This window comes from Cottoperca gobio, chromosome 15 (assembly GCF_900634415.1).
Source record: "Cottoperca gobio chromosome 15, fCotGob3.1, whole genome shotgun sequence".
NCBI classification, from domain to species: domain Eukaryota; kingdom Metazoa; phylum Chordata; class Actinopteri; order Perciformes; family Bovichtidae; genus Cottoperca; species Cottoperca gobio.
In genome coordinates, this window is record NC_041369.1 from 9,435,764 (window position 1) to 9,463,408 (window position 27,645).

General features: G+C 40.7%; 2 protein-coding genes across 2 annotated transcripts in view; one reads left to right on the plus strand and one right to left on the minus strand.

The window, feature by feature from the left end:
• Positions 1-27,645, plus strand: part of macrod2 (mono-ADP ribosylhydrolase 2) — a 367,748-nt gene that overhangs the window by 46,218 nt on the left and 293,885 nt on the right. The window lies entirely within an intron of this gene.
• flrt3 (fibronectin leucine rich transmembrane 3) lies at positions 16,969-27,579 on the minus strand. The gene is made up of 3 exons (XM_029449306.1): positions 27,346-27,579; positions 21,410-22,121; positions 16,969-20,393 (listed from the first exon to the last, which is right to left on the minus strand). Exon 3 carries the CDS (start codon positions 20,349-20,351, stop codon positions 18,399-18,401), a length of 1,953 nt encoding a protein of 650 aa, XP_029305166.1. The 5' UTR covers positions 20,352-20,393; positions 21,410-22,121; positions 27,346-27,579; the 3' UTR covers positions 16,969-18,398.

A 27,645-nucleotide genomic window follows, 5' to 3' on the forward strand; every position in this document is an offset into this window, starting at 1 on the left:
CAATGTTTGACATGCGTATAATAATTTGTTATGTATTCGTTATGTATACGTCAGCTACAACACCGCTGTGGAAAAGTTGGATGTATTTGGACAAATATTCGTATGCGCCGGCATACGTTTCTGTCATACGTCATATGTGTGACTTAAGGGAAAAAAGGGAAACAATGGGCCATTTTAGCGATAGGATTTTAAAAAATGTTTCCTGATGACAAGAAAGTTCCTGCAATTACCATGTTTGTAAAAAAAATCTTATCATGGTTCATATGCCAACCTATTCCCCTTTCACTGCATTAATTCTGCATTTCTTATTAAGTTGTTACAGTCGGTGTTTTTAATGAATGCTCACTGTCAAAACTTTGCTCAGTTGACTCCACCACACTGTCTAAAGTCAAGGCAATTGATTTTAATTGTCCCTGACTTGGCGATGAAGCTGAACACAGACAAAGTATTGAATTTTCATCCCTCATTTCAAACAATATGGAGCCACTGGGGTGTAGTTTTCATTAGGATGGTGATTGATTAAGGCCAGGTACCACAGGCATAACCGAGGATTTCAGTTCAAATTGTCAAAGACTTTTGCATATTTAACTAATTTAACTTAACCACACAGTGGTTTCTCTAAATAAAATATTATTGTAATATTATGACAACACAATAAAACATTAGGCCTAACTCATCCCTCAATGTATTATCAAGTTCATGCTTTATATTAGAATGATCATACCATTTTACTATCCACTGATTGCACCTCTGCTGAAGTATAACTCACTGAATATTTAAAATATTTTAGTTTCATTGAAAAATGTAGGCACAAAATACCTGTGAATTAGATGTTCTGACTGTAGAGAAACCTACCGCTAATCCTAGTAATGGTTAGGACTTAAACTAGACATAAAAAAACAACCAAATATGAGAGGCTATGCGGTAAAAAGAATTGACACTTTTTGGAATAATAACATAATACATAAAATAGGAAGTTTTTGTAATGTGATGGAAGCAAAACCACTGTTTTCACTGTGCATTTGCCTGCAGGCCCAAATATTTAAATTCAACAGATGTTAGTAAAATACATTGCTGCCCATCCAATAATCCCCTGATGATAGATTAGTCCTTTACTGGTATTTTACAAATCTTTGTCTTGTTTCACATCTTACTGCCAAAACCTATTTTGGATTGTATCCATTAAAATATATTTTTTTAATCTTAAATTTGGCAACATAATGCTCAGAGTTTCGTCGTCGGGGAAAGTTTAATGTGCATAACCACATACTGTGGACTCTGCCTTTACTACTATGGATATTGTATCCTACTCTGATGCGATAATAATACCTCCAGTTGAGTACTCTTTAGTTGAAGAGATGATTACGAGGTTTTGAGTCTCATCAAAGAGCCGTTTAAGGACAAGGTTGTCGTGCCATAAATTTCATTTTGAGAGATTGGCACGGTCTATTTTTGTTAGAACAGCTGGTAAAGTTGCATGCATGCTATTCCCACACATTCAATGTTATTCATAAATGAAGCCACAGTGTTAGTGGGAACACCTGTAAAGCTTTGCTCTGGATCCTTTTTTTCCCTCCTCTCTCCAGCTGGCCTTGATGCTCTTGCTGAGGCCAGGCACACTCTCACCCCGTTTTTCCATGTTGGCAGGGACTTCTTGACTCTTTCAGGAGGAACGCACTCACAAACTATAGCTTCTGGGGCTCAAGGCTTCTGGGGTTTCACTTGCATCTTGGCCCACCTCCTCATCAACCCTTCTGCTCACCAAAATAGACTCCATAATTCATCCCAGCCAATCCAGCAAGAATGTAAATAAAGAACAAAAGTTGCTTGTTCTACACTTATCAGAGGGCCTCTTCGGTAAAAGAGCTTTCTTCAAACTGATCCTGCAGCAGGCCTGACCCCGGCCATTTCTCCACTCCATTTTCTAAAGCAACAGTACAGGGCAGTGCGCCATAGTGTCTGTGCTGCCCTTATCTCGCATTGGCAGACACTGGGTCTCCCTATGGTCTGGATTTCCGTCTGAGCCTGAGCTCGTGTGGCCTGGCTGTTCCTCTCTCATCTGCATGGCCATCTCCTCCTTCAATCTGCCTCAAACTAATTGACTTTAATTTGTCTTTTTTGCCCTCCTACAGTGAAGTGTACTTTCTGAATTCATCGGTCGTAGCAATCGTCAATTAAAAAGGCATCACCCAATAAAATCTGTGAACAACTGATGTTAATTAATATCAGAGGTTTATGGTGTGTGGTACAGGTCCCGGCATGGCTCTTAGCACTTGATAACCATTTGGCCATGTAGACTAATGAAGCTTGTCGGCTAAAATGAAGCCAGACTGTGAAATGGCCTCATCAGGTACATTATCTTTACACAATCAGAGCATTAGCACCTTCATTTGGACACAGTCTCACTTTCATTTTTTGAATGCCATCAAAATCACAGGACACCTTATTAATAATGAGAATATAAAATAACAGCTAATGAAATTTGCGTAAAACATCATCCAAAACTATTACGTGGGCAGAGTACAGATTGTCTAATGTGAGAACGTACAAAGATTTTCACACAGCTACTTGCTACTCCTTTATTATTTTTCTGTTTGGTTAGTGTCCTTAATGTCTGATTGCTAATGTCATATTTCCTAATACTTGTGGTTTGGTGCTGCAAAACTCAAGAGTAGTTCATTTAATGAACCTTGATATCAATAATTATGTTTTTACTTCATAAAAAAAGACAAACCTATTTAATAAACATATAATACTGCACTCTCATAAATACCAGAGCATCACACTTTAGGGAGTCTGCTCATACAGCAAGGACAGCTGTGACCCAGCCCTGATGCCATTCATCCACTGTCCACATCCACAGTGCTGATGACCTGGAGAGAGCTCAGTTGTTGTGTAGAATTCTAAGCAACAGTCAAACCTTAAATACTTTTTCTACATTTCACCAGTGCCCAGGAGGTGAACTGATACCTCTCAAAATACCAGTCCACACTCCTCACTTGGTTTGTTTGGGGACTTGAACTGGTGACCCTCTGGTTTCCAAGTCCCGACGGATTGAGCTATTGCCGCCCAGATATACTTCCCCAAAGACCTGACACTTACAACTCATAATCAGGAATCATATTTTTCAGTCCCCCAAACCCTACCAGTCCCATTTGAGGTGGCCTTGGTCCCTTGTCTGCTAACATTAAGTCCACTGCCAGAAATTGAGGAGTACTATTTAACTCAGATTTAAGCTTCGCACCGCAAATCAAAACGGGTAGCAAAGCAGAAATGTTGACTCCCTATGAGCCAGCTTGCAGCCTTAGATCCTCGGGTAGGCCCCTTCTGGCTGTTCAATGTCCAGGCTTGAATATAAAGGTGACCGTGCGTTTGCCATCAGGGATCCTCGGCTTTGGAACGACCTGCATGACGAGATAAGGCTTGCAGAATCACTAACCTCTTTTAAATCACTTCTTAAAAAACACTCTTATTGACTTGCTTTCTGTTGATATTTTTGCCTAGTCTGTCTAAGCACTTTGTAAGCTATGTTTTTAAAGGTGCTATATGAAAAAATATTATTATTAATAGTTCATACTGCATCAGTATTTATGTTTCATTTTGCTTGAATTATGATGAGAAATGAATCGGGACACTGATAATGAGTAAGTATATTCATGAAGCACAATGTCATCCATAGAAACAAGGTCAACCATTTCTCTAGCTTAGAGTTCTTTAATTTTCTAGGCAAAGTTGATCTCAGCAGCTTCTTGAATAGGTCAGAACATAGAGGATTAATAGAGGGATAAAAGAGGAAAGTCTTAGCATTGAAACTTGTCATTTAGGAGAACCTCTACTGGAAGGATAACCCCCTGGAGTGTAATGTATTGCTAGCTTAACATTTTGAAGTGTGCATGCCTGGAGGGTGAAAACCAGAATGACCATCACTAGGGACATTTGGTCTTTTTTCCATTATCCCTCAATTTGATGTATCACACTGTGCTTCTTGGGCACATGACCATGTGTGTTTTCATAAGTTTGTATTGATGCTGTATTGCAGGCTTTGTTTTTGTTTTTCTCACTGGGGCCAATGATTGTAATAGTATACATATTGTTCCTTCCATTTCTGTGTGTGGCGGCTTCCATGTCTTTTCTCCTCCGTTAACATCTTTTGTTATCCTCTCACCGTCGTTGAGTGTGTGCTAACTTGTGTGTTTTCACACAAAATACACAAACATCCCTCAGTAGGTTGTGTCTACACTCTGTCCTTGACAGGCAGAGTCAGGAGGGGAGGATGTGCATGATTGTAAAACTAAACTGTCTCTATTATAATACTCAGAAATGAAAACAACAACAATTGAGAGAAGAAAGATCTGTCTTAGTATGCCATTTGCATGCCTGTGTCTGTACTGTTTACACTCAGATAAGGATGGTTTTCTCAAGAAAGAAACACTGTATCATCTCAAATCAAAATGCTGATAGAGTTGAGGATTGGCTCATCATGTTAATCATGACTAACAAAGTGGTAAATCTTTATGCATTTCCTGATTGCATCAGGTAATTACTAGATGGGTAGTTAGCGGCTTGTAGCTAGGTAGCTGTGACATTCTGTCATTACCATAAATGGACAACTATGTAGCTGTTAGAAATAACTAGTCGACCAATAATGTAATGTCCTAATAAATGTTTTCCAAATTGGTAACCTTTTCCTAATCTCTTTTTGAAAGACTGGTACAATTGATTTACTTATTGACTGACTGAGTTGCTTTTTGTTTTAGGTGACTTTTTCCATATAAAACCAACATATGTTTGTTTGAATACATGATACAAACTACTCCTAATGAATTATATGTGAACCAACAATACAGGCCTGCGGTTTTCATTTTCTAGGAAATAATCACATTTTAATTTGCATTGGCATAACTCCTTTTTTTCACAGTGTCCTTTGTGTTGTTGATGGTCTATAACTCTGTCTTTGTTTCCCTTTCTGACAATATTTATTTTCTAATCTGCTCTCTTGGTCTCCCTTTCTCTATTCTTCTGTAGCTTAAAGTACCATCATGATTGTGTGCTTGTAGTATGAAAGAAGCACTTTGACTGTTCACAGACATTCCTCTTTCTCTCTCATTTCACAACAGCTAAGTGAGGAACTTTGCGCCTTTTCAGCAGCCTCTGAGATCTGCTTTTAAACCTGCTAATTGCTGTCTCTTAAATGACAGGCATCCAATGAGGCCCATTGTCTTGGTTGAGTATCCAGTCAATACTTCAGCCATTTGTTCTGCTGATTGGCAGTCTCTAGCAATGTTTCCTTGTGCCCTATCATATTGATATATTTTTCAGTTATAATTACTGGCCTTATTGCACAAGACCCGTGTATTTTCAATCCAAGATAAAAAGACAGCCTTGGGGGCTGGAGGGGCAGATGTTATTTATTTGTGTACCCAATGTGCTAAAGAGAGAAATAACAATGACATTCATGCACTATAATAATGCTACTAATGGGCAGTAAAGGCATAAGAAAGTAATGCATAATATGGTTCGTAGGTCCTTATGTATGTCTTGTTCTAACCTTACACTGAAGGTCTGTCTTGGTGATGTATTTCTCAGCATGGAGAAATGAGAAATCGCAAAGTTTCACAGTACTTACAAATTCTTCTGCATTTATTGCACTTATCGATTAAATCGATTCTCATTTTGAGTCTGACCTACAATTTCCTCATTGGGACAGACTTCCACTGCTCACCTTCACAGTGTTTAGTATTCTGGCTGCACATGGTTTAGCACATGGACAGCCCGGCCCACATTCAGTTATACCACCAACGTGTACAGTGGCCCACTCCAGGGCATGAAACAATGGCCGACACATTAAAGGTTTCAATTAATCACCCTCAAAGAAGATTTTAATTTCTCAAGGATTTCTTTAGATGATGTAAATGTTTGGCCAACTTTATATTCAAATCACACTTAGTGTGAAATGTGAGCTCAAATGGTCATTGACATGACAAATTTCACAAAGCAAAGAAACCAATGATCATAATACATCTTCTGCGCTCTGTCAAATACACATTAAAGCTGCTCAAACTAACTGCACCTCAGGACAAGACCAGAAGTCAGGGAAATGAGCACGCAATCTAAGCAAACCACCAACCGGTACATTTTTACCCTTTAGTAGAAATGGCTCAAACATAAGTAAATGTTTGGTTTTTATGTACTCATTAAGAATTCATAACATTTATCAGAGTCAACTGAGGCTATGCGTTTCTCCATTTCTGGCCATGTGGGTTGAATCTGTGGTGACAGACGGCAGGCTTTGTGTGGTTAGGGAGTTGGCGGGTGACCCCAAAAGGAGCACCTGTCCAAGAGTGGACCTGCTGCTCGCTATGTTTTGCCTTTTGGTGGGTTTGGCATTAACCCCACTGTCATGTTCCTTTCTCCTCACTACCCTCTCACCCCTACCCTAAGACATACATAACCTGCCAGATCCACTCTGTCATCACAGGATTAATTAAAATGCTACATAGCAAAGGCACTGGATCCCCTTGGGCCTGGGGTATATGCATGAATGACATGCATATATGTGCACACCCACACAGTCCTGTCTGACATGCCAGGTTGTGTTTAGTCACCTCAGGGGACATATAACCAAATGATCACCTACAGTGATGGATGGACAGATCTCACCTCAGCATCCCCCTTTTTTTCTTTTTTTAAATGTGTTGTCCAATAACACTTTGGCCATATTTGTAATGTGATACATTACTTATGCCTGACAAAGTGAATTTGCCCAAAATGATGACCATCTGCTGATTGTAATTTGCATAGTTTTTTTACAGCGACAACTATGTCATCAGAAGTTCCAAATGACATACTCTCATTGTTGTTTAATTCATACCTCTCTCACAAGGCACATTATTTATTTAAAGGGATTGAAATATATTGAGAAGAAAAGGGGGTTACTTATTTATTCCGGACCCCAGTGATGCCCTGGCGAAGAGACAATAGAGGTGAGGGATACTAAATGAATTCTGTTATCCTGTGTGCTACCCCTGGCTATCAACATAATTTGATTAGTGACCTGGTAACTATGAATGTGTGGGACCTCTTCATCCAAGTCCATTGTGCTTCCTGGGATGAGAGTCCATGTTACAGGGCTCAGCCCCCTTCCATTGCAACCCTGCCCCCGTGTCATGTATGCACACAACCAGGCGACTGAGTGATTAATGACCAAGATCGTGGTGCCATTGACAACTTCAGTTGACTCTTCACAAAAGCCGTCACCTTTGTCACATTAGCACCAATCTGGGACCATTTGGCCTTATGCTGCCGGCCTGAAACACCAGGGATGTGTGATAAACAGATGTATGTATACAGAGTATGTTTGCCTCAAGCTGAGCTTTGTCCCTAGAAAAGAAGAAATTATTATTAATTATTTCTGTTTTTCTTGTGTTTTACTTCAACACACTAAGCTTTTAGTTGGTCTCTGCACAACACCCAGTAGAATCCTTCTATATTAACATCATCGGCTCGGCGTGCATTTCCCGGCATCTCCTGATTTCATTAGTGCACTACTTCCATCAATGTATGTCTTCTTCGTCAGTTGTGTCTCATGCTAATAATAATCCAGCATAATTAGAATATGAAGAATGGGCCTGCCAGCATTCCCAGCAGTGTTTTCTGAAACTGGAAATGTCCTTTTCTGCCTAAGTTTCTGTTTAAATGAAATGTCTGCATATTAAAGGAGATGAATAATTAGTAGCCTTAAAGCATCTGGTTGTATTACATTTTCATCTGACTCCTGAAGAGCTTAAATTTAAGAGTTGCGCACACTCTTTGGTTTGTTAGGTGGTGAGGGGAACAATCTCTCAAATAAAATAAAAATAAATTCTGGGAATATTTTTGCTTGATAAAACTGAGATCACATACATGCACATGCTCTCTATTTGCCAGACTTTCACAGTGTATTCACATCCATCTGCCCTCTACAGTAAGTGCATTGTGAGTTAATAAGCTCCATTGCTGTCTTTCTCATTTACAGTATCCTGTTTTCACCATAGCTATCACCTTTTTTAATAAGAATTGTTGTTAATGACATCTGTGGCTGGGGTGTAACCTTTAGCACTCTAAACCCGTTTGTTATATGTCTCACTCTCATAAGAACAGGTGGGATGTCTTTCAAAATCCCACAAGACGTTTTTATTTTACTTCTCAACCTTGATATAAATATATTCGCTGAATCCACAATTAAAATCCTTAAAAAGTGCAGCCATAAGTGCTTTAATCTGACAAAGCCGCGTAAGGCTAAAGCATGCAGGTGTCAGCTGGCTGCGCCGTCTGTCTGGGAAGAGAATGTAAATTGCGTTTTACAAATTGTAAATATTACCCAAAAGAAAAATGCTTGCAAAAGGATCTTGTGCTGCTGCAAAGTTTTAGGCTGAACCGCAGCAAAGTGTGAGTCAGCCATATAAATGCAAAAGTCTGTGACCTAGTAAGTTAAATTATGAATTTATACCATTGGTCAAAGTGAGAGACAATGTTATACCATTGGTCGGTCAAGTTTGAGCTTCCCCATAGGCCATTGCTCTTTCAAAATGAATCGCCGCAACAGTGTTTCCACTGTAGACTTCTTTGCCTCCGCAATCAATAATCTGATCCACTTCCTCAATACATACGTGGTTTTTGTTGCTGTGCTGGCCGTTTGTTACGCTACCTGCAGAACTCCACCCAGAAAGCCTCATTTGAGACATTTAGAAGTGAGCTCTATAAGAGTACCATAGCTCAGTGTGTAACCTGAGTGTGTGCAAAGCAAGTGTGTTGAGCAATAGAGAGAGATAGAGAAAGTGATGGTGGATTAGAAAGCTGGTGGCGATCAGAGCAGAGAAGAAATTAGCAATAAAGTTGGTACAATGTGTGTTTCAGTTTGTCCATGAATAAATGCTGCAGTTCTTCAAGACCAACATTTGAGGCTGTGGGCATTTTCATACTTGTATTAGGATGTAACATTGATCTGGTCTGGCGCAATCCAGAACAACGCATTGTTGAAAATCGCATGACTATAGCCGAGGGGTCGGGAACCTCTTTGGCATGGAGAACCATAAAAGCCAAACATTATTTTATGTATTTCCTTGAGAGCCATATATTTAATACATTTGAATGCTACTTTATGCGTGCATAAGAATAACACGTCTCAGAGTACTAATAGCTGCATCAATGTTTCATTGAACAGGTGCTCTTTTATTAAATAAACTAAACGCTTACGTTATTTAGTTTACGTTAGTACGTTACATCTAATTGATGTGCACGTTTCAGTGTGTACTGCACGGGTGTCAAACTCAAGGCAATTATATCCGGCCCACGAGAAAATATCATGTCCGTCATAACTGGCCCGCCGGTTTTGGTAATTAAATCAATGCATGGCACAACCACGGGAAAAGACATTTGAGGAAGTAACTAAATATGTGAATGAAATAAAAAAATTTGGAAAGCAAAGGGAAACACACCACAGATCTCTGGGACGATGTGAGCTGGCCTGTTTGTGCGACATAACGAAGCATCTCACTGTTAAACCTGCAGCTTCAGGGCCGTGTGATCACGGACATGTATGATGCAGTGAGAGCGTTCTAAGCCGAGCTGCCCGTGGCAGACTCTGATGCAGCAAGGAAACTTTGGTCACTACGTGTTTCCAAACACTGATAAACCATCTCCACCGCTGTGTTCCCGACAGCATTCTGCTCATAAACTGAGCGCATTTGCCGACTTTGCTGCTCAGAAATTTAAATTGAACTGCTCAACAATCCGTTTGCAGTTTACTTAAATATGTTCCATATCTTTTTGCACTTTATCCAATATGTGTATCCTGTTCAATAAATGTGGACCGTGTTTGGCCCTCAACGTAGTCCCAGTTTTTAATGTTGGCCCTCTCTGTGATTGAGTTTGACCCCCCCGGTCTACTGCTTGCTCTGTGCAGTTTCTCCTCCGCTCAGTTTTGCGAAGGGCGGGGATCCGCCCCCTACACACACACACACACACACACACACACACACACACACACACGTGTGAACACGCCTTAACCTACCGCCAGATACAGAGCGGAGGAAAGAGAGGGGAGAACTAAAAACAAATCCGCTGCTAAATGTTTTACTTTAAAATGACACAATAAAATTATTTATTACATGTTAAAAAATGTCAGCTCAAAATAGTCTGCGAGCCATATTGCGCTTATCGAAAGAGCCATATATGGCTCGCGAGCCATAGGTTCCCGACCCCCTGCTATAGCCTATTGTTAATTTATTAAATTAAAGCGGTTAAATAATTTTACTCAAACGTAGTTTAACCATGTCATGTGATATGCTACTTCAGTACACGAAGGACAAATATTATTGGAACCTCTACAGATGAAGATTTAATATCCAGGAATATCCATTATAGACCGTACCACTGACTATCCCTGTGGTAATTTGGCCACAATTAAGCACATACCTAATACCTTGTCTCATTCAATACCGTAGTGTTTCCCCTTCTAATGCTCAACACGTTCAATACCGTAGTGTTTCCCCTTCTAATGCTCAACACCGTAAGATACACCTCTGTTAACCATTTTGACAGCTTGCTTGTTAGCAGCTGAAAAACGCATCACAATAACTCCCGTTCAATGAATCCAACTATTAGATCTTTATTCCTATATTCTTATAAATAATTTGTACAAAACAAGCAAAATTTCACTTTTTGACCCTCAACATTATAATTTAAATATTTAATTATCATGGCTTTATATGTAGTGTATAGACCTCCTTAAGTACAGTCCAGACCCCAAAGATATACATTTCTAAGATAGAAATTAGAGAAAAGCAGCAAATCTTCACATTTCAGAGGCTGGAACCAAATAATATTTGACCTTTTTGCTTGATAAATGACTTTAATTATTATTCTATTTTCAAAATTGTTGACAAATCACTGCAGCATTAGATTCATAGTTGTGTTCAATATATTGGTTGCAACAAAGGGATTACTAAGCATCCCAAGAAATAAGTGGAAAGTTAGATATGGTAGCATTGCCAGATGTTAGTTTAAGCTGCGTGAGTGTCATAGTGTCTCTAGAGACACACATCACCATGTTAACTTGAGCAGGTTTTAAGTAGTGGCAAGCTTAGGATTACAATGTCTTAATTCCTTTGACCTCTCCCTCCCACCAGCCCAGTGTACGCTCGATTGAAATAGATTCCGCAGACTTTTATTCAAAAACAAAATAATTTCTACTCATCCTTCCTCTCCAACCCCTGCCCTTTCCTTCCTTTTGGATTCTCCAATTCCCTTGGATGAAAAATGATTCTCGCTTTCTTGGTATTTTGTACAACAGACGGTCCCATTTTACTGCCCCTCAATGGGGAGGAAATGAGTTGTGAGAGCAGATTCCTCTCTCACAGAGATCTCAGTAATCGTGTGGCTGCGTGTCACCAGCACACCACAGTGACAGCAGCTTTTAATTAATCCCACATCCCACCACCCTGCCCTGCCCATTGGTGGCTTCTCCCCCAAACCTTTTCCTCTCAACTTTTTTTTCTATGTGTTTTGGATGGTGCGGTGGGGGGGGATTTCTCTAACTGCAGTCTCTCAACCCACTGCAGCGTTGTATGCATAACTTGTATAGTTACAGGATCACACCGCTGTCACTGTTCCACACTTCGGAAAGCGGGAGACAGCCCACTAACTGCGTTCACGTGTTTAAACCCTCCATCAGCTCAACCAACTCTGTCGCCAAGAGTTTGGTAAGTGACTGAAACTATGCAAGATATTAATAAGGCTATGTGATGGTTAGCCTACACTGGGACAGGGATGCTACCCCTTTGCTGCACTGCAGTGATCTCATGTCAAGGTGCTCGAGGACAGCGAAATAATGATGCCTAGAAGTTTCTGTGTTCTCCTTCTGGTGACCTGATGAATGGTGACGGGTTGTATTTACAATCCTAAAAGATGCTGACACTGCCCAATTCTACACCTCCTTGGAGAAGTACCAAAACATTGCTACCCTTGAGCAAATGTCTATGTGTTAGCCTCGGCTGAGGTGTGGAGGAGCTGCTGTCTGAGTGAATGAGGGGCATGATGAACTTCTCTGGAGAGATGGACTGAGCTCTCTCTTGAAGGTCAGACTGTCAAAAGGGTAATATCAGACCTGCTGAGGTAAAGTCTTCTCTGCTCAGTCATCCTCAAAACATCTTGGAAGAAGAAAGTCAAGTTTGAGCGGGAGAATCGAAGCCTCAGCATGTCATTGATATGATTTATATTGGCCTACTTTTTATATCAATGTTATTTAGTGGACTTGGTTAATTCAGTGGTGTTTGATCGTCAGCATGGAACGTTTCCTGTCATTACTGTTTAGCTGATGATGCAAGTTGCTGCGTTTTCTGTGTTTTCCCACTAAAAGTGAGTAAGATATACCGCTGCAGACAAATTCTGCAGGTACAAAACCATGGCATGCTATTCAGTATGACTTGCCTGGAGCAAGCATTGGGTTAGCAAAGTGGACTAAACTTGCATGCGATTAGGCTGTCAACATCAGAAAATAACGAGCTTCAGACAGATGCACATTGGCATGCAAATACTGTACTGACATTTAAAGCTGGCTTAACATAAATGAGAGAAGAGAATGGATCGAAGAGGAGCTTTGGCCTCCCTGCTGCAGATCTACTGAGGGTAATGGACAAGTTGGGCCCCTCAGAACCTTTAGGGATGAAATAATTATTCCCCTGCATCAGACTTCATGGACAAATGGGACTGAGGGTCGATTAAGTTCTAAGGGGGAGGAGGTGTTGATCTCATAAAGGGCATCAGGAGATGTATGGTCTCTTACAAGATCATTTAAACCACTTAATGGAGGACAGGAATTAATGGCTGCCATAGAGCAGAGTCAATTGTATGGATGTTTTCATAACATATTGTGTATAATTCATGGTGTAATGGCACAGACACCAATCAGCCCCTCTGCTTTTGTTTTGGTTATAGCCGGATTTAAATGAGATTATTGACTCTGTATTTTGGGATATAGAATAAGTTGCTGTCTTTTGTACAGTGATATAGATGCGTTGTCATTGTCTGCCATTGTGGGCTGGCACAGTCTTGATGGCGGTGGCTCTTGTTAATTTGTATTAATGTCAGATAATTTAGAGTTGCGATGGATGTATGTGCATGCCTTGTGCTCTCAGGCAAAAAATTGGATTCATTAAGAAGACGAAGGAGCTGGTTAGGTTTTTTGGCCCCATGGTTTCAGGTCACTGAGTAATGTGAAGAGATGGAGAGGGTCTTGGCCTGGAGGATGGGGGGAGCCGGTCAGAGATGGAGTGGAGGGGACTACACCCCGACACAGGAGCGCATCACTCACAGTGACACGTCTCTCACTGGATTCACTTTTTTTGCCCCTCCACTCTTTTACAGCAGAGGGGCTAGAACAGACTGTGCTTGTGACTGGGAGCGACAAAGTCACATGACAGTCTTGGGACAACTGTGAGGAAGGGAGGTGATGGCTTTAGGTTATTCTGCTTGCGTGCATTTCAATCAGTGTGATTGTCTGTTTGTGTTAATTAGATGTGTGAACAATGTGCATATAACATTCATAATTACACATAGACAAAGCACACTTACTCGTGCATGGGTTAGCATGAGCCTCTCATTGTCAAACATAATCATGAATGAGTGATGATGATGAAGATGGCTTGGATATCAAAAACAGTCTTAAACAAAAGGGACAGGATGTCAGTTTCCACCTCCTTTTTGTTCATTGCAAATTGTACAGGAGGAAGTCTTTTTGAGATGTCTTTGAGGATCCCTCCCCAATCTGCAATTCCAGTCCTAGGCACTCATTAGCATGTATCTCTGTAACCACACCTAGATATTTACAAGCATATTTGCATTAACATCACATTTGAATGATAAATGTAGTTTGATTAAGATATATGTGAATGAACTATACACTGTGCCAGGGGATAAATGTAAAGGGCAAGTACTTCACATCAGAGTACCAACAGTCAGTTTCTTTCCTTTTTTTTTATATCCCTTATAAACATGAATACACACACACACACACAATATATGCAAATTTTACACATTGGCAAAATTGCAGACTTTGTGGGAGGCCCTGAGCCTTGGTTTTCTCTTCTGACCGCAGCATCACTCCGCTCAGCATTTAGAGGACATTAAATCATGGGTCTGTTTGATGTGCAAGCTGTGTGCAACAGGATGTGAGGGAGAGGGAACGGCAAGCGGCCCTTTTTATTTTTGTTTTGAATGTGCAGTCGGTTTTGGCATAAGTGTCTATTTGTTGATGAAGTACACTTTTTACAAGACTTTAAAAACAAGGGACTTATTCTGTGGCAAACTCTTTTATAGAACAAAACGTTCAATATTCTTCGGTTTTGTAGGACATGTACTTTTTCTGTAAGTTATGACCATTTTGTAAGTTATGACCATTTAGTAGTATGTGACAAGAGTATTTTACTTTGATAATTCCGTAAAACACTGCTGATCATTTGTTTTACCTTTTTTGATTTCAAATCCCAGCAAATTCTCACATTTCTTTGAGTTTACTAAAGCACCATAGCATGCCTAATCATGATGATAAACCAAATCAAAATAATTCAAATTGGTCCTCTCTGTATCAACTCATTGGCTTAACCTTGTGCTGTGAGCATTTGTATGGTTCTGAGGGCAATTAAGCCATCAGCTAAACAGCTGACCTTTTCTTCGTAGTGTTTTTGCCCATCATTTCTGGCGTCCCTGCTTAGATTGCCCTATAATGAAAGCCAGAGGGTGTCTCCTGAGTTAAGCATTCTTATGGTGGACAGGTTTCCTATCAGAGACCCTGATGACTGGCTATGTTTTGTGGGCACTGATATGCATCCATTTTTCATCTCTTGAGATCCTTAAACTGAGTCTGACCTTAACTCACTGACCTCTCTAATCAGTCATAGGGTCACAAGGCCTGTGCTCGTTTTGATCCTACTAATGGTGCTGATGGAGAAGAAGCATGGCCAGCTATTGGCAACGTTGAGGTCATCCAGAGGCGCTTCGATACAAGCATCTATAGGTATGCAAATGTGACCGGTACATAACAATAGGAATAACGGCAGCCTGAGACAGACAGTGCAGCTGCCACCATTAGTTTTATCTCTGGGTTACATAAAAGACAAACATCATTAGCTTCTGTGAGTGTCACACAGGAGACAAATGCATGTGGCATCTTGTGCTGTTTAAAGACTCGTCTGACCTCAGTGAGAACATGAGAGTGATTAAGGAATTGTTTAAAGGGACACATGGGTCAAGGGTCAAGAGTGATAAGTGAGGTCACACGGGGTCGTCAGCAGTCTAGTTCATCAATTTTGTCTCGTACTCGGGTCAGCCAAAATGCACAAAGCTGCTCTGGTTAATGTATTATTTTCAGTGAAAGAGAACAATAGCATGATCCTTTCACCATTTGACTAAACTGTCATTTATCACACAGGTGAGAGAACATGTGAGAGTGGTTTGCTCATTTATAGAACTTGTAAGTGGTCAGCATACGTCAGTCACTACAAAGCCATGCGAGTAATTAACTTAATCCCAAAAGCTCATCAATAACACATAAAAGATTTCTGTTCTACCTAAACAAAATTGCAGTGATCTCATCGGTACATTATGTCTGTAGTCTTTCTGGCTCAAAAATAGCACTTGAAACATTTTAAGAGGTTCTTCCAATTACGAGACACATGGACGCCCTGCTGAGCAAGAGAGCACTTTTCCATTTCTCAACATTTGTAGAGCCAGCTGAGATCTCTGCTTACACATTTTCTGCATGGCCACTAATAGCAATGACAAAAACGGTACGTCTTTTAGTTTAGTTTAATTTACCTAAACGCATCATAGCTTGCTATATGTGTATTTTATGTTTCTGTATCAGGCTACCATAAAAAAGTGTGATAAATGTAATCTCTGACGAGGATGATTTGCTCACATTAGTTTAAAAAAAGAAAAATAACCAACATTCCAAGCTTTTATCATGTAGTTTTCTTTTTTCTTTACTCAAATAAGATAGGACTAATAGTCAAAGAACAAAAAACTATTGACAGCGTTCATATGGAAACTATTACTATTCCGTATTCTAAAAGTAGACTGTCTGTTTACTTTAATTCCAAGTTAATGACACATATATTTAGTGTAAAGGGCAGGGTTAGTGTATACTTAAGGTTTGGATAGCGTGTGCAGCTTTTAGCGGCTCCTCTTACTGTAATTAAAGCTTTCCCTGTGTTAAGAGCTTGTGTGTGTGTGAATGTGGGTACGCAATTTTTTGTGATGCACACTGAATACGTCTTACAGTATGTGCTTTTGTGTAGTGTTACGGTCAGTGCTGAAGTCTAGTGATTATAATCTTAAATGCATTAACTTTATGTTAGCTTTTACAAGATAGTCTGTTGGATACATTTGTGAAATGGGCTAATAGGCTACTTTACTGCTTTTGCATGTGTACCTTTTTCATAGGCCCTTGCCCGGGTGAGCGGCAACCATGTCATTAAGTGTGCTGCCTGGAGCCCAGAGCAGTGTATATATACTCTGTCCTCTGCAGGGACGGGCATCCCGATAAGGGTCTGCCTGTACCACCCTCCATATGGTGCCTGGTCATTAGTTTTCTGTTGCCCTGGTGCCTGGGAGGTTCATCAAACCCTAGAGTCCAATCTCTCCTCAGCCTATTTCTACTCTACTGTGACATTTCTCTCTCTGGCCAATCGGATAAGTCACACATGGCTTCACCACACGAAAGAACAACAGCAGCCTCAAGCAGATGTTGCTCTGCAGACTGCCCATGAAGTGGAAAACTGGGTTTCAAGAACAGTATCTTGGTTATTGTTAAAGAGTTCACTATGTCTTTGAAGGGGAGATGTGGTTTTAAGGCTATGAGCTAAGACTTCTGAGTTCAGATCATTCTGAAGGATAAATATGTAGTAGGTTACGTTTTCATTAAGATTGTGCGCCTAGACAGTCATTTGAGATATGAATGAATAAACCAGGTCCTCTGTAGCCTTTTTTTTTTTTTTTTACTCCAGTGTAGTTCACATTTGTACAAAGATATAATTCTCTTGAGTAGAAAACAAATAAATTGAGCAATCACAGCAAAGCATGATGGGATAATAGTGATTGAACAGAATAATAAAAGATGTATAATTTTGAGTGGAGTTTGTTGTACTGAAGGTAAGGAAGAGCAAAGTAATTTTTGTTCACTTTTATTCTGTAATATGACCAATATTTTTCATATTCAAGTGTGTATGAAAAAAAGTCACTGGTTTCTTAAAAAGCTAAATACAATAAGCATTGGATCAAGGCACATACAAGACTGGCCAAAGGGCATACAATGCACTTTGGTTTTCAATTATTAAGAACAGTTAACTTCAAATTGTGGAAACATAATAGTGTGTTCATTTGGAAAATAATACAAAATAATACTCATAACAAGGAGTTGCTGACACTGTGGTAATTCTAATGAAAGCCGACATGTTTTGTCTTTTTGGCCTGGTGACTAGAATGACGTATGGTACATGGTACTAAAGAATGCCGCCATTGTCGTTTGGCCTTTGTTGGCTTGTACAAATAGAGATAGTGGGGGGTCCTCTGTGTCAGCCTGTCCAGTCTACTTGTTTTGAGAAGCAGAGAGCTCCTTAAGGTCGGTGTGCTTTATCTGCCCTGTGCTGTGGTCTACAATCCTATCAGAAACACTGGAACCCTAATCGGGGTTGCTTTGCTGTGTTTCCTCTTCTTGCAAAACAGAAATAAAAATCACACATTGAACAAAGCAGAGAAATAAAGCATGGCACCTCATCTTTAGTTATTCGTTCTCCATACCAGGTGAATACTAGAGCAATACTCTTGGTCCTTATTATGTGGAGACAGCTACTGACTGCTCATTCTTTTCGAGGGCAACATGCCTGCTTTGCTAATTAGTTGATCAGCTGTGCCTTAGTTTACTTCATGTAATTTTTTTTGCCTTTTTGTTTTTCAGACAGCCACAAAGTTAAAAGAATGACCTGTGCTTATACTACAAGGTTTTCTAAGGTCTGATTGTTTAACACAGCAATGAAAACCCACTTTCACAGTTGACAAGTCATCATATCTCAGTAGAACACAGAGTTTCTTTTAGTTGGTCGATAACCTTAAGCAAAGGAAATACAGTACAAATTACTACAAATTCCTAAAATATAGAATTGCAGTTAGTTTCAATACCCACTGATGATTCAGTGATGGCCTGCAACTGGAACGTTCTTCGTCCTCCATAAAATGTCCTTAAATATAAATTATATGGCAAATGTACAGAACATTGCTTCCTTAGTCTTATAGATCCAGTGTTTTGTAAAAGTCTTGCCACTCTGTTTATGTCACACACTCATCATGAATGGCCATGCGCAATATCATGAATGGGAATGGTCTGAATCTGGTATTCCACTGTCTCTGTAGCTCCTGTTGTTAATACTGTTCTCATTATGTGGGGTTTTGTATAAAGTCAGGCCATTAGGTGGGAAAATTGTGTGTATCACAAACTCCTCCTTGGACACAGGCAGGTGATTTATAGGTATCATTTGAAAAGAAGTCTCTCGTATTTCAAGGATGGAGTTGTCCTTCTTGGTGCCAGCCTCAGCATAGTCATCCTTTCTCCGACGACCTTTGTTGTAGGTGCAGTTCCTGGAAAATAGTGAACCATTCCTGTGGACATACCAACACACCAGTGCCAACATGATTATTGCCAAAAGAGCCACAGCCCCTCCAATGATGGCAGCCAAAGGCAGACTGGAATTTTTGTAAGGCTCTTTCTCCTGCTCTCTGTTTAAAGTTGTAGTCGGGTTGTATGATTTGTGAGAACCAGTCTCTGTCTCGATGCAAACAGGGGTCTCATCTGACAGGTAAATGTTGCTGGTCTCCATGGGAACCATGCATATCCTATAGGAAGACTCTGGCTCCAGTGCCGTGAGCAGGTACTCCTTCCTCTCTCCCTGCACAATGGTCTCAGTGATGGAACCAAAGGCAGGGCTGTGTCCCAGCTTTAGCCAGCTGAGCCGTAGGGCAGTCATGGGCTGCGAAACCCTCCATGATATGTGTATTGCATCTGCACTAGTTGACTTCACACTGATGGTGATGATCTTTCTTCCCGAAAAGGTGGTAGTGCTGTGGTAATTCTTACCAATGCCAGGCCCTTTTACTGCAGGCCTTTTAGTCACAAACGAGGGCCACTGAGGCTGTGTGGGGCGTAGAATGTTGGAGACTGTGCTTGTCTCATACGTGTGGATGATTTCTGAATCTGTGCAATCAAACATGTCTGTAGTTAGGTCTTTAATTGCCATGCCTTTGACCTTATCAGGACCCTGGCACATAAAGCCACGTACATTCACCTTAGATGGCAATGACCGCAGCCAGTCACGCACCCATTTCATCCTGCAAGTGCATTGCCAGGGGTTGTTGCGTAACAGGAGCTGTGTGAGATTGTCCAGATCTTCAAATACACCCTGAGGGAGGCTGCTCAGGTTGTTGCCAGACAGGTCCAGGCGATACAACTGCCTAAGGAAGGCAAAAGCCCCAGGCGGGACCCGATTAATGTGATTATCTTGTAGCTGCAGCTTCTCCAAACTGGTGCCTGGCAAGTTGGCTGGGGGCGATGTCAAGGAGTTCCTCATTAATGAGAGCTCAGTCAGGTTGATCAGGTTGATGAGAGCCATCTCTCCAATCCCACGGTTGTTGAGCAGGTTACCATCCAGGATTAGTCGCTTCAGGTTGATGAGATCTTGCAGCGACTGCTCTGAGATGGAGGAGATGCGGTTGTCATCAAAGCGCAGCTCCTCAATGCTCATGGGTAGGCCCGAAGGGATGGTGCTTAGGTGGTTTCTTGAGAGAAAAAGCAGTCGGAGGTAATTACTGTCCCTGAAGGCCCCCTCTTCTATGCTGACTGCAGAGACCGAGTTATCATCCAGGTGTAGTTCCTCAATGTAGGGAATTTGAGCTAAAGATGAATGGGTAATCATCCGAACGTTGTTCTCCTGAAGGTGGAGCTCTTTCAGCCCAAGAGGAAGATTAGTGGGGAACTCATCCAGATTGTTGCAGTAAAGGTAGATCTTCTCCACATTTGACAGTGTGCGGAGCTCTGCAGGAATGCCGGAACTCTTGATACGATTGTTTTGCAGAAAGAGCACTGTAGCATCCTTGGGCATACCAGTAGGCATGGAAGTCAGGCCACGGTCATTACAGTAGATGAAGGTCCCATCACAGCGGCAGGCTGAGGGACATGAGGTGGAGGTCACCAGGGGGTTAGCAAGACCCAGCAGCAGCCCGACCCTGATGAGGAAGAGGATAAAGGCCTTGCATTGACGCACCATCTTGAAGCTGTGTTGCCTGGCAGATTAATCACTCAAGGGCCCCTGGGGAGAAGACACAAGGGTACATTTAATACACAAGGCCTTTAAAGGAGAGCCAAATTCCTGTTCTCATAATTGCTGGGTGTTTGAAATGCTGCCTGCAGCACTTTCTAGATTAAATATCTGGTGAAAGAATCTGTTTGAAATCCTACTATTAAATGTATATGAATTGATGATTAGGATTGCCAGACAGTAACAATAAAGTGAAACTGTTTTGTTTCCTACAATAAACAGTTTTCTTCAGATCTGTCTTTGCATCATGGATAGATTAAGGAGTTTAAAGTGTAACCTTCAATAGAAAAGGAACATCTTTTTAAGAAATGTTCCAACTTGTAAGCTTTGTGAATTGAATCTCTGTGTATCAGCTTTTTGTCCTGACTTGTGAAAGGTAATGGCATCCCCTAGTTGTTTTACACATTTCTGTATCTCAAGGCTGCCTTTCATCGCTACAGACCATGAGCGTGAACAAAGTCAGGCTTTGTTGATGAAGTAGAACTGACATACTCTTAAGTCCTGTTAGATCGTTACCCATGCTTTTCCGCCATTCAAATTCTGGGGTTTAACTGGCCTCTTACAAGGTCTCACAGAAAAGAGGTTTGATTAAAATCTTTAGCACGTTAAGATGCAAGGGGGAAAGGTTTTTTTTTTGAGACAGTTTTCTGAGGTCACATGATGAAATTTGTGAGCTTCATTTATCCTTCCACAGCACTATTTTAAGGATCTTTGTTGTATTTTGAAAATGTACATTAATTTAAAAAAAGAAAAGTTATAAAATGTCACAATTCATAAATTTAGGTAGCCTTGAAATGAACAAAACTGTGGTGCAAAACAGAAGGTGCCAACTGGTTGTCTGTATTTGTTTTCACTAGTGATGTGTAGTTCCCTTTTAATTAGGCTAATACTGATTTATTGCTTTTAATGATGCACTCCTGCCATGACCTCTCTTCCTGCATGTCTCATTACAAATGGTGGTATGGTCATTAAGTGGAAAATGGCAAAGACATCTGTATTTGTCATACCTGATTTATATGAAGTGGTAAATCCTTTCCAGCCACCAAAAATCCAATCAAGATTTCCTCTTGAATTTGCTCTTATCCTTTCTGAAAGGAAAAGCTTGTCCAAAGGAGTTTCTGGTGATATCCTGACCTGGTCAGTGTTTGCTGAGCTGATCCTTGTGTGGACGATGACCTCCTCTGTGTAGTCAGAGGCTCATGCTTTCAAAGACTTTTACCATGGCAGATAAGCCTGTAGAAAAAGCATCCCCTCTTACTGACAAAACATGCGCGCTCAGGTAATATTAAAAATCCTAATGGGTGTTGGGCTCAACAGCCATAACTGCAAAGGAGATTTTTTGCGTGTTGTATAGTGTTCCGCGTGTAGGACGGGGTGAGCTTTAGCAAAGGCTCCTTTCTGCAATCAAGCCCGACAGGCATGATGAGTTGACACAAAGCTGGTCTGAGCCATGCCAATCCTCTGTGCCACAGGCTCAATACAGGCCTGTTCACTTGTGTACTCCAGGTCTTCAGGTAACCCAGAATCCGCTGCTCCCTTGTCGAGACTGTATACACATTAATCCAGGGCTCTGGTCCCTTTTCCTGAAGGAGATAACCAATGTTCCCCTTTCCTCTAAGGAGCAAAACAGGGCAAGGTGTTTATCCTTCTGGTCCCAGCCTCCCTCACGCATCTGCAGCTTGTCTCATACTGTGCCCTCCTCACACCTGGGATGATGTTCTGAAAAATAATCAGAGACAAACATGTTTAGTGCCCACATTCAGTCAGTGCAAAGTCATGTTTTGATGATCAGGCATGAGATGGTAATCTTTCAAGATTGATAAAATGCATTTATTTAGCATGTTTGTGTTAGTTACACTTTATTTTTTTCTTTTAATCTGGTAAAAATGTAAGAATACACCACTCTCTGTGCCCCTGTACGTTTCAGGTACTCATTTCAGTCATTGATTTTTAGTATGAAACCTTAAGTGAACTAGATGTTGATACAGAGGAAATCTAATTAAGTTTAGGAATGTGTTTGATACTGAACTCTGCCCTCGCTTACACTGTGAATTCTTATTTAGAAATGCCCTTTCTTCTAGCCTATGATTTAGCCAGTTGACCTTTTACAGCCCGTTACTCTAACAGAACGCATTTCTTTTCTATGGTGATACAATAAAGAATGTCTACGCATACGAAAGACAACAGTGATCTAGACCCCAACACAATGGCTAAGGGTGGAGCCCCTGTGCCCTTCTCAGTCCAGTTCACTGCTTTGCTGAGATTTTGGTGTTAAGAGAACTAGTCCTGCGCTTAAACCCCCCCCCCCCCCCTGCTGAAAAAAAACAAGGCTAGTCCAGATTTCACACATGAGAGGGAAAACGGATTCAGTTTGTGCTTACTGAATTACTCGCATTGTTAAAATCACACATGACAAATGAGGCCCATTTAAATTTTGTATGGAGAAGAGCACCGCTGTTGCATCCATCCCTGTCACTCTTAGCTCCTCTCTGTGACCCCTTACCCCCACCCCATCCTCTATGAATGCTGTTTCTGTTCGTGAAAATAGAATTTCCTTTGCCAAAGAAAATGTTATGTTTCCTCTGACAACACAATAGCTCTGTGTCCTTATATGTGATATGACCATTCAAGTGACCTGCTAGCTGCCACTGTTTGCTGTAAAACATGCAGAGGTAAATTAGGAACAAGGGGCCCAGCTATTTAACAGTTGTAGCCCATGACAAGGAGAAGATTAGGAAATTGAGACGCTTGAAACTCGATTACAACTCCTGAGATGCTGTGTAATAATAACGCCCCCCTTCCTTCTGTTCCATCTAAACACAGCCCCTTAGTCCAGTATTACATTAGTTGTAGATTAGAGTCTGGGGAAAAAGCACCAGATGTGACCTCTACTAACTTCTGGAATAAAGGAGTCTGACTCGGGGAAAAAGAGATGAAATTCTGTAATGGAGTTTTAGAAAATGGCGGGATGATAGAGGGATATGTGCTGTCTGTCTGTTGGAATGAACTTTTAATGTAGCACTTAGTCAAGCTATTTCAATTTTAAATGGCCCCTTTCACCTCATTTTGTAAAGTTCTCCATCCTTTGAATAATGTTAAGTATGTAGTCTTGATTTGAATCCTTGAATTCTTAGCATTACATAAAAGAAAGTAATTATCTATGAAATTCTTTCTTATCAAGGGAAACTAGCTAAATCTATCTGCACTTGGATTAAATTAAATACATTTATGATATGGCGCAACATAGCCACTTAGTTTTCATTTCTTTGGCCACTACAACTCTGTTACCTGCTGAGATAACAGAATTTTACTCAAGGGACATAGTTATTCATTTAGCAGCACTGGTGTAAATATAGTCAAAGAACAAAAACATAATGTAACATAATAATAATAATAGGCCCCAGTGTGATGTTATATTGTGGGTGATTTATCAGACGTCTGCTTTGAACCAAGCACATCATGCTTACTTTACGAGGAGCATAGTTGGGCCTAGATGCTTGGCTGTTTTCCCCCTTTTTTCTTTTTCTGCGCTCATCGGATTTCAGGAGAGTGGCCCCTCTCCATTGTTCGCTACAAAGCAAGCATGTGGACCTGCTGGCCCCAACAGAGGTATTAAAACGGTTTATTCAAGCAATTTAAAAATGCCTCTACTTTACACAGTCCACTTTGCATGCCTTTTCTATTGCATTTACTAATAACGTACTCCCACGCACATGTACGCACACACACATGCACACAAATCATTTTGAGGGCAATGGAGGCTGAGTTGAACATTTTTAGTGATGGATGTTATTCTCCATCGTTCTAATAAGCTCCGCCGGCCGACAAGAGATTTCTCCAGCAGTCAAAGTGGCTTCTGCTTCATTTAATCTGAACAGGCAAAGTTAAATTGAGCATCCTGGTAAAATTGTGTGTGTGTGTGTACAGCTAGTTACCTTTCAGTGGAGAGCGTGGGAGGCTCACACAAAGCTGGACACTGATAGCCATTGTGAGCTCAACACGCATAAATGCACATTAGACTGCAATAACAGAGCCCAAGACTTTGTGCCCCCTAGTCATACACTGCACAAGAAAGGCTTTGGAAATTTTCAAATAGAAACAATTTCATGCCTGTCAAAAGTATTGCTGATTATAATGACTGTTAGTTCTATAAAATACAGAATAATATTACATTGGCTGCATTTAGGGGAGAAAGTGCTGTAGAAGTAGTAATGGCTGACTGTTAAATTATTCATGAGCCCTGAAATTAATTTTGAACCAAAGTAGAGCTCTCCATTGGGAAATCAACATTGTTTGTGTCTGCTGTTGATTATTTATTCTAATTCATAATATAGTTTTGAATTATGATTGATTGCACACAATATGGTTATTGTGGGTTGTATTTTCTTTCAGATTTTGGTTTTGAAAATGTTTTTGTGACGGAGTTGATGGGTTTTAAACACAGCGCTAACTGGAAAACATTAATTGTTTATGGTTATATGAACAGGCAAATACATGTACGTACTTTGGTTAAAGACAGTTGAAGCTAACCTAATATGAAAGCAAAATGTAATGTATTTGTATTTTGTTGCATTTAAAAAAATGTTTTAAAGTTTCATGATTTTCTGCTAAAGGTGAGTTTTTGTCATTATTTGTGTGCCATGTGAAACCTCGTCTCTGCAATTGATTTACATATTGGTAGATTGTATGTCAAGACACCAGGCAACGGCCTGCTGTGGGGCTGAGACACAATGGAACATTCATGGTCACATCTGAATTCACAGGACACGTTTCAGGCTAAGAGAAAATAGGGCAAAAATCTCAGATAGTTCCACAGATTTGGTATGTGGCCTCCTGGTGCTGTCTTTAGATTGGCTGACCAGATGATATTTTGCTGGCCCATTAAGAGCATAGAGAGGCCTGGGACAGACGGGGGTCTCCCTTTTGTAACCGCCTGAAAGGAGAGATCTGTAGCAGCTGCAGTGGTTTTTCCCCACATGGGGGTGGTAGGCACTGCACGATGAGATGTGTGTCTGTATGTGACAAGCAAACATCAAAACACTGAATACTCATGTTAAGATGCTCACAGGAGCCCATCTCAGCACAGACCAGACACCTACCTACAATACAGAGATTTGTTAACCTCCCTTCAGGCCCATATACAGTTTTTCCTGAGTCATAGCGCTCGCAAAGGTTTCCCCTGCAATATTTATGCATTGCAGCCGTGTTTACACCTTTTTACTTTTAGTAACGATTCAACAATATAAAATGATTTGACTCTTAAAGTTTGGAATAGGTGGTAAACAGATATTGCTTAGTGGCTAAATAAATTATGAAAAGATCTGAAGGCCTCCTGAGAACTACCAAGACATATTTCAGATTTGACACTGTACTCAAAGTCATTTTTATTACTTTTTCCCTTCACAGTCATTCATATTTTATGCTTTAACTTATCTGGCAATAGAAGATGCTCTCTGTAGTGACCTGGTTAGTTGTTAATCTGCAATGTGAATTCCCTCTGAAAGCAATTGACTGGGGAGTTTTGCCTCAGGCAGTAAAGACAATTGGGTCTGTCCTTAGGTCTACTATATTTAACAGGCTATTTATGTCTTTGTCTCTCAAACACACTGAACAACAAAGATCTATAATTACATTGTTTATATGTTTATATGTATATATAAAATGGGATACATATCACGTTCGTATAGAGAGAGAAACGAACTGGGTATTTGATTCATTACCATCATAGATTGACATTAGAGTGTCAGTCGCCCATATGAGCAGGATGTGTTATCTTACTGTAAACTGCTTTTATTTCTGGATGCCCATTAATACGGCAGTCAGATATTTGTTTTGCGGCATTGTTATTGAACATTACAGTATGTTATGTGCGGTAAATGAGCCGTTGCTTATGTGCGAACTGGTGCCTATGGAACTTCAATGGATTTTATTTTGTGCATTTTCAGGGGACCGTCATGACTGCGCCCCTACAACATAAAGCTCTCAAAACCTATTTATGTTTTTTAAGGGGACGTCCGTATTATCTGCAGATAAGTTGCAGTTGCACACGGTAAACATTTTTAAGGAGTATGGCATGGATAGAGCTGTTCCGAGTCGTAGACGGTGACGCTGGAGACACATTTAGCGGAGTTTTTCCAGCTGCCCTTTCATGTCTAACTCCACGGGATCTGCACTGCAATTTCAGCTGCACACCGGGGTGTCTTCTCGGGCTGCAACGCCGAGACTAAATCACACAGTCCCCCTAATCCCATCAAGTTTGCGTATTCGCCACTGTTTATTTCCCCCACTTGATTGGGTAAATCGAAAGCTGAAACTAGGAACGGGAAGATTTTAGACGCCCCTGTTGCTCTCTTAAGTGCTTTATACATGTTGGGACCAGTGTACTGAGGCGGAGTGTGAATGTGATCGAGAAGCACATTTAGCGTGTCGCAACAAGAAATTAATCTCTACAGACGGAGTGGGAAAACGGGAGAAAAAAACCAGATGTGGTGCTTGTGGTCTCTGCTAGAATAAAGAGGGACGCAGCACAGGCTCGGAGAAACAAGTTGCAGGCATGTGTGGGACTTGAGATAACGAAATGGATGAATCTGTTCAAGTCAGATTTGTATCTGCTAAACTGAGCAAAATGACTTGCATTGCGTAAACTACAGCGCAATTTCGTTTTATGGAAGAAACGTGCACTCGTGCAACGGTTTTTTTTCTTCTTCTTACTATCGCTTAAAGCGTTGCTACGCCTGTGTCACAACCACATCAGATAAACCAAATATTTTTGGTTTGGTCAGGACCGAGTATTAAGAAAGAAGGGGGGGTGGGAGAGGGCAACTATTTAAGAGACAAGCAACTCCTTAGGATCCCGCATGACTTCCATCTGCCAGAAAGAAGATCCAAAAAGATGAAGAGGATGCATTCCCAACAGGACTGTACCAGCAAAAAACTCACTTACCTCTATAATCAATCAAAAAAAAAGGAAAGTAACAGGTATCCTCTTAAATTGGGGTTCACAACGGGGGAAAAATAATAATCCAATCCAGGCTAGGAGGATTTAAATTCAGATCCAAAAAAAACTCTTCTCACTCACAAGGCTAGAGCTATTTGGAGTTTATCTTTAGCAGCACTGCTATGTTTACTGGTGCTCCCCACACACATCCACAATCTGTAGGCTGTGCAAGGACGGAGGTGCACGGGTAGATCTCTATACAAATGTGGAGTTGTGCTTGCCTCTAGCTTCAATAGAGCACTGATG

What these genes read in the sequence shown, in the direction of transcription:
- flrt3 (XM_029449306.1), bottom strand. Translation starts at nt 20,351, where the DNA reads ATGGTGCGTCAATGCAAGGCCTTTATCCTCTTCCTCATCAGGGTCGGG.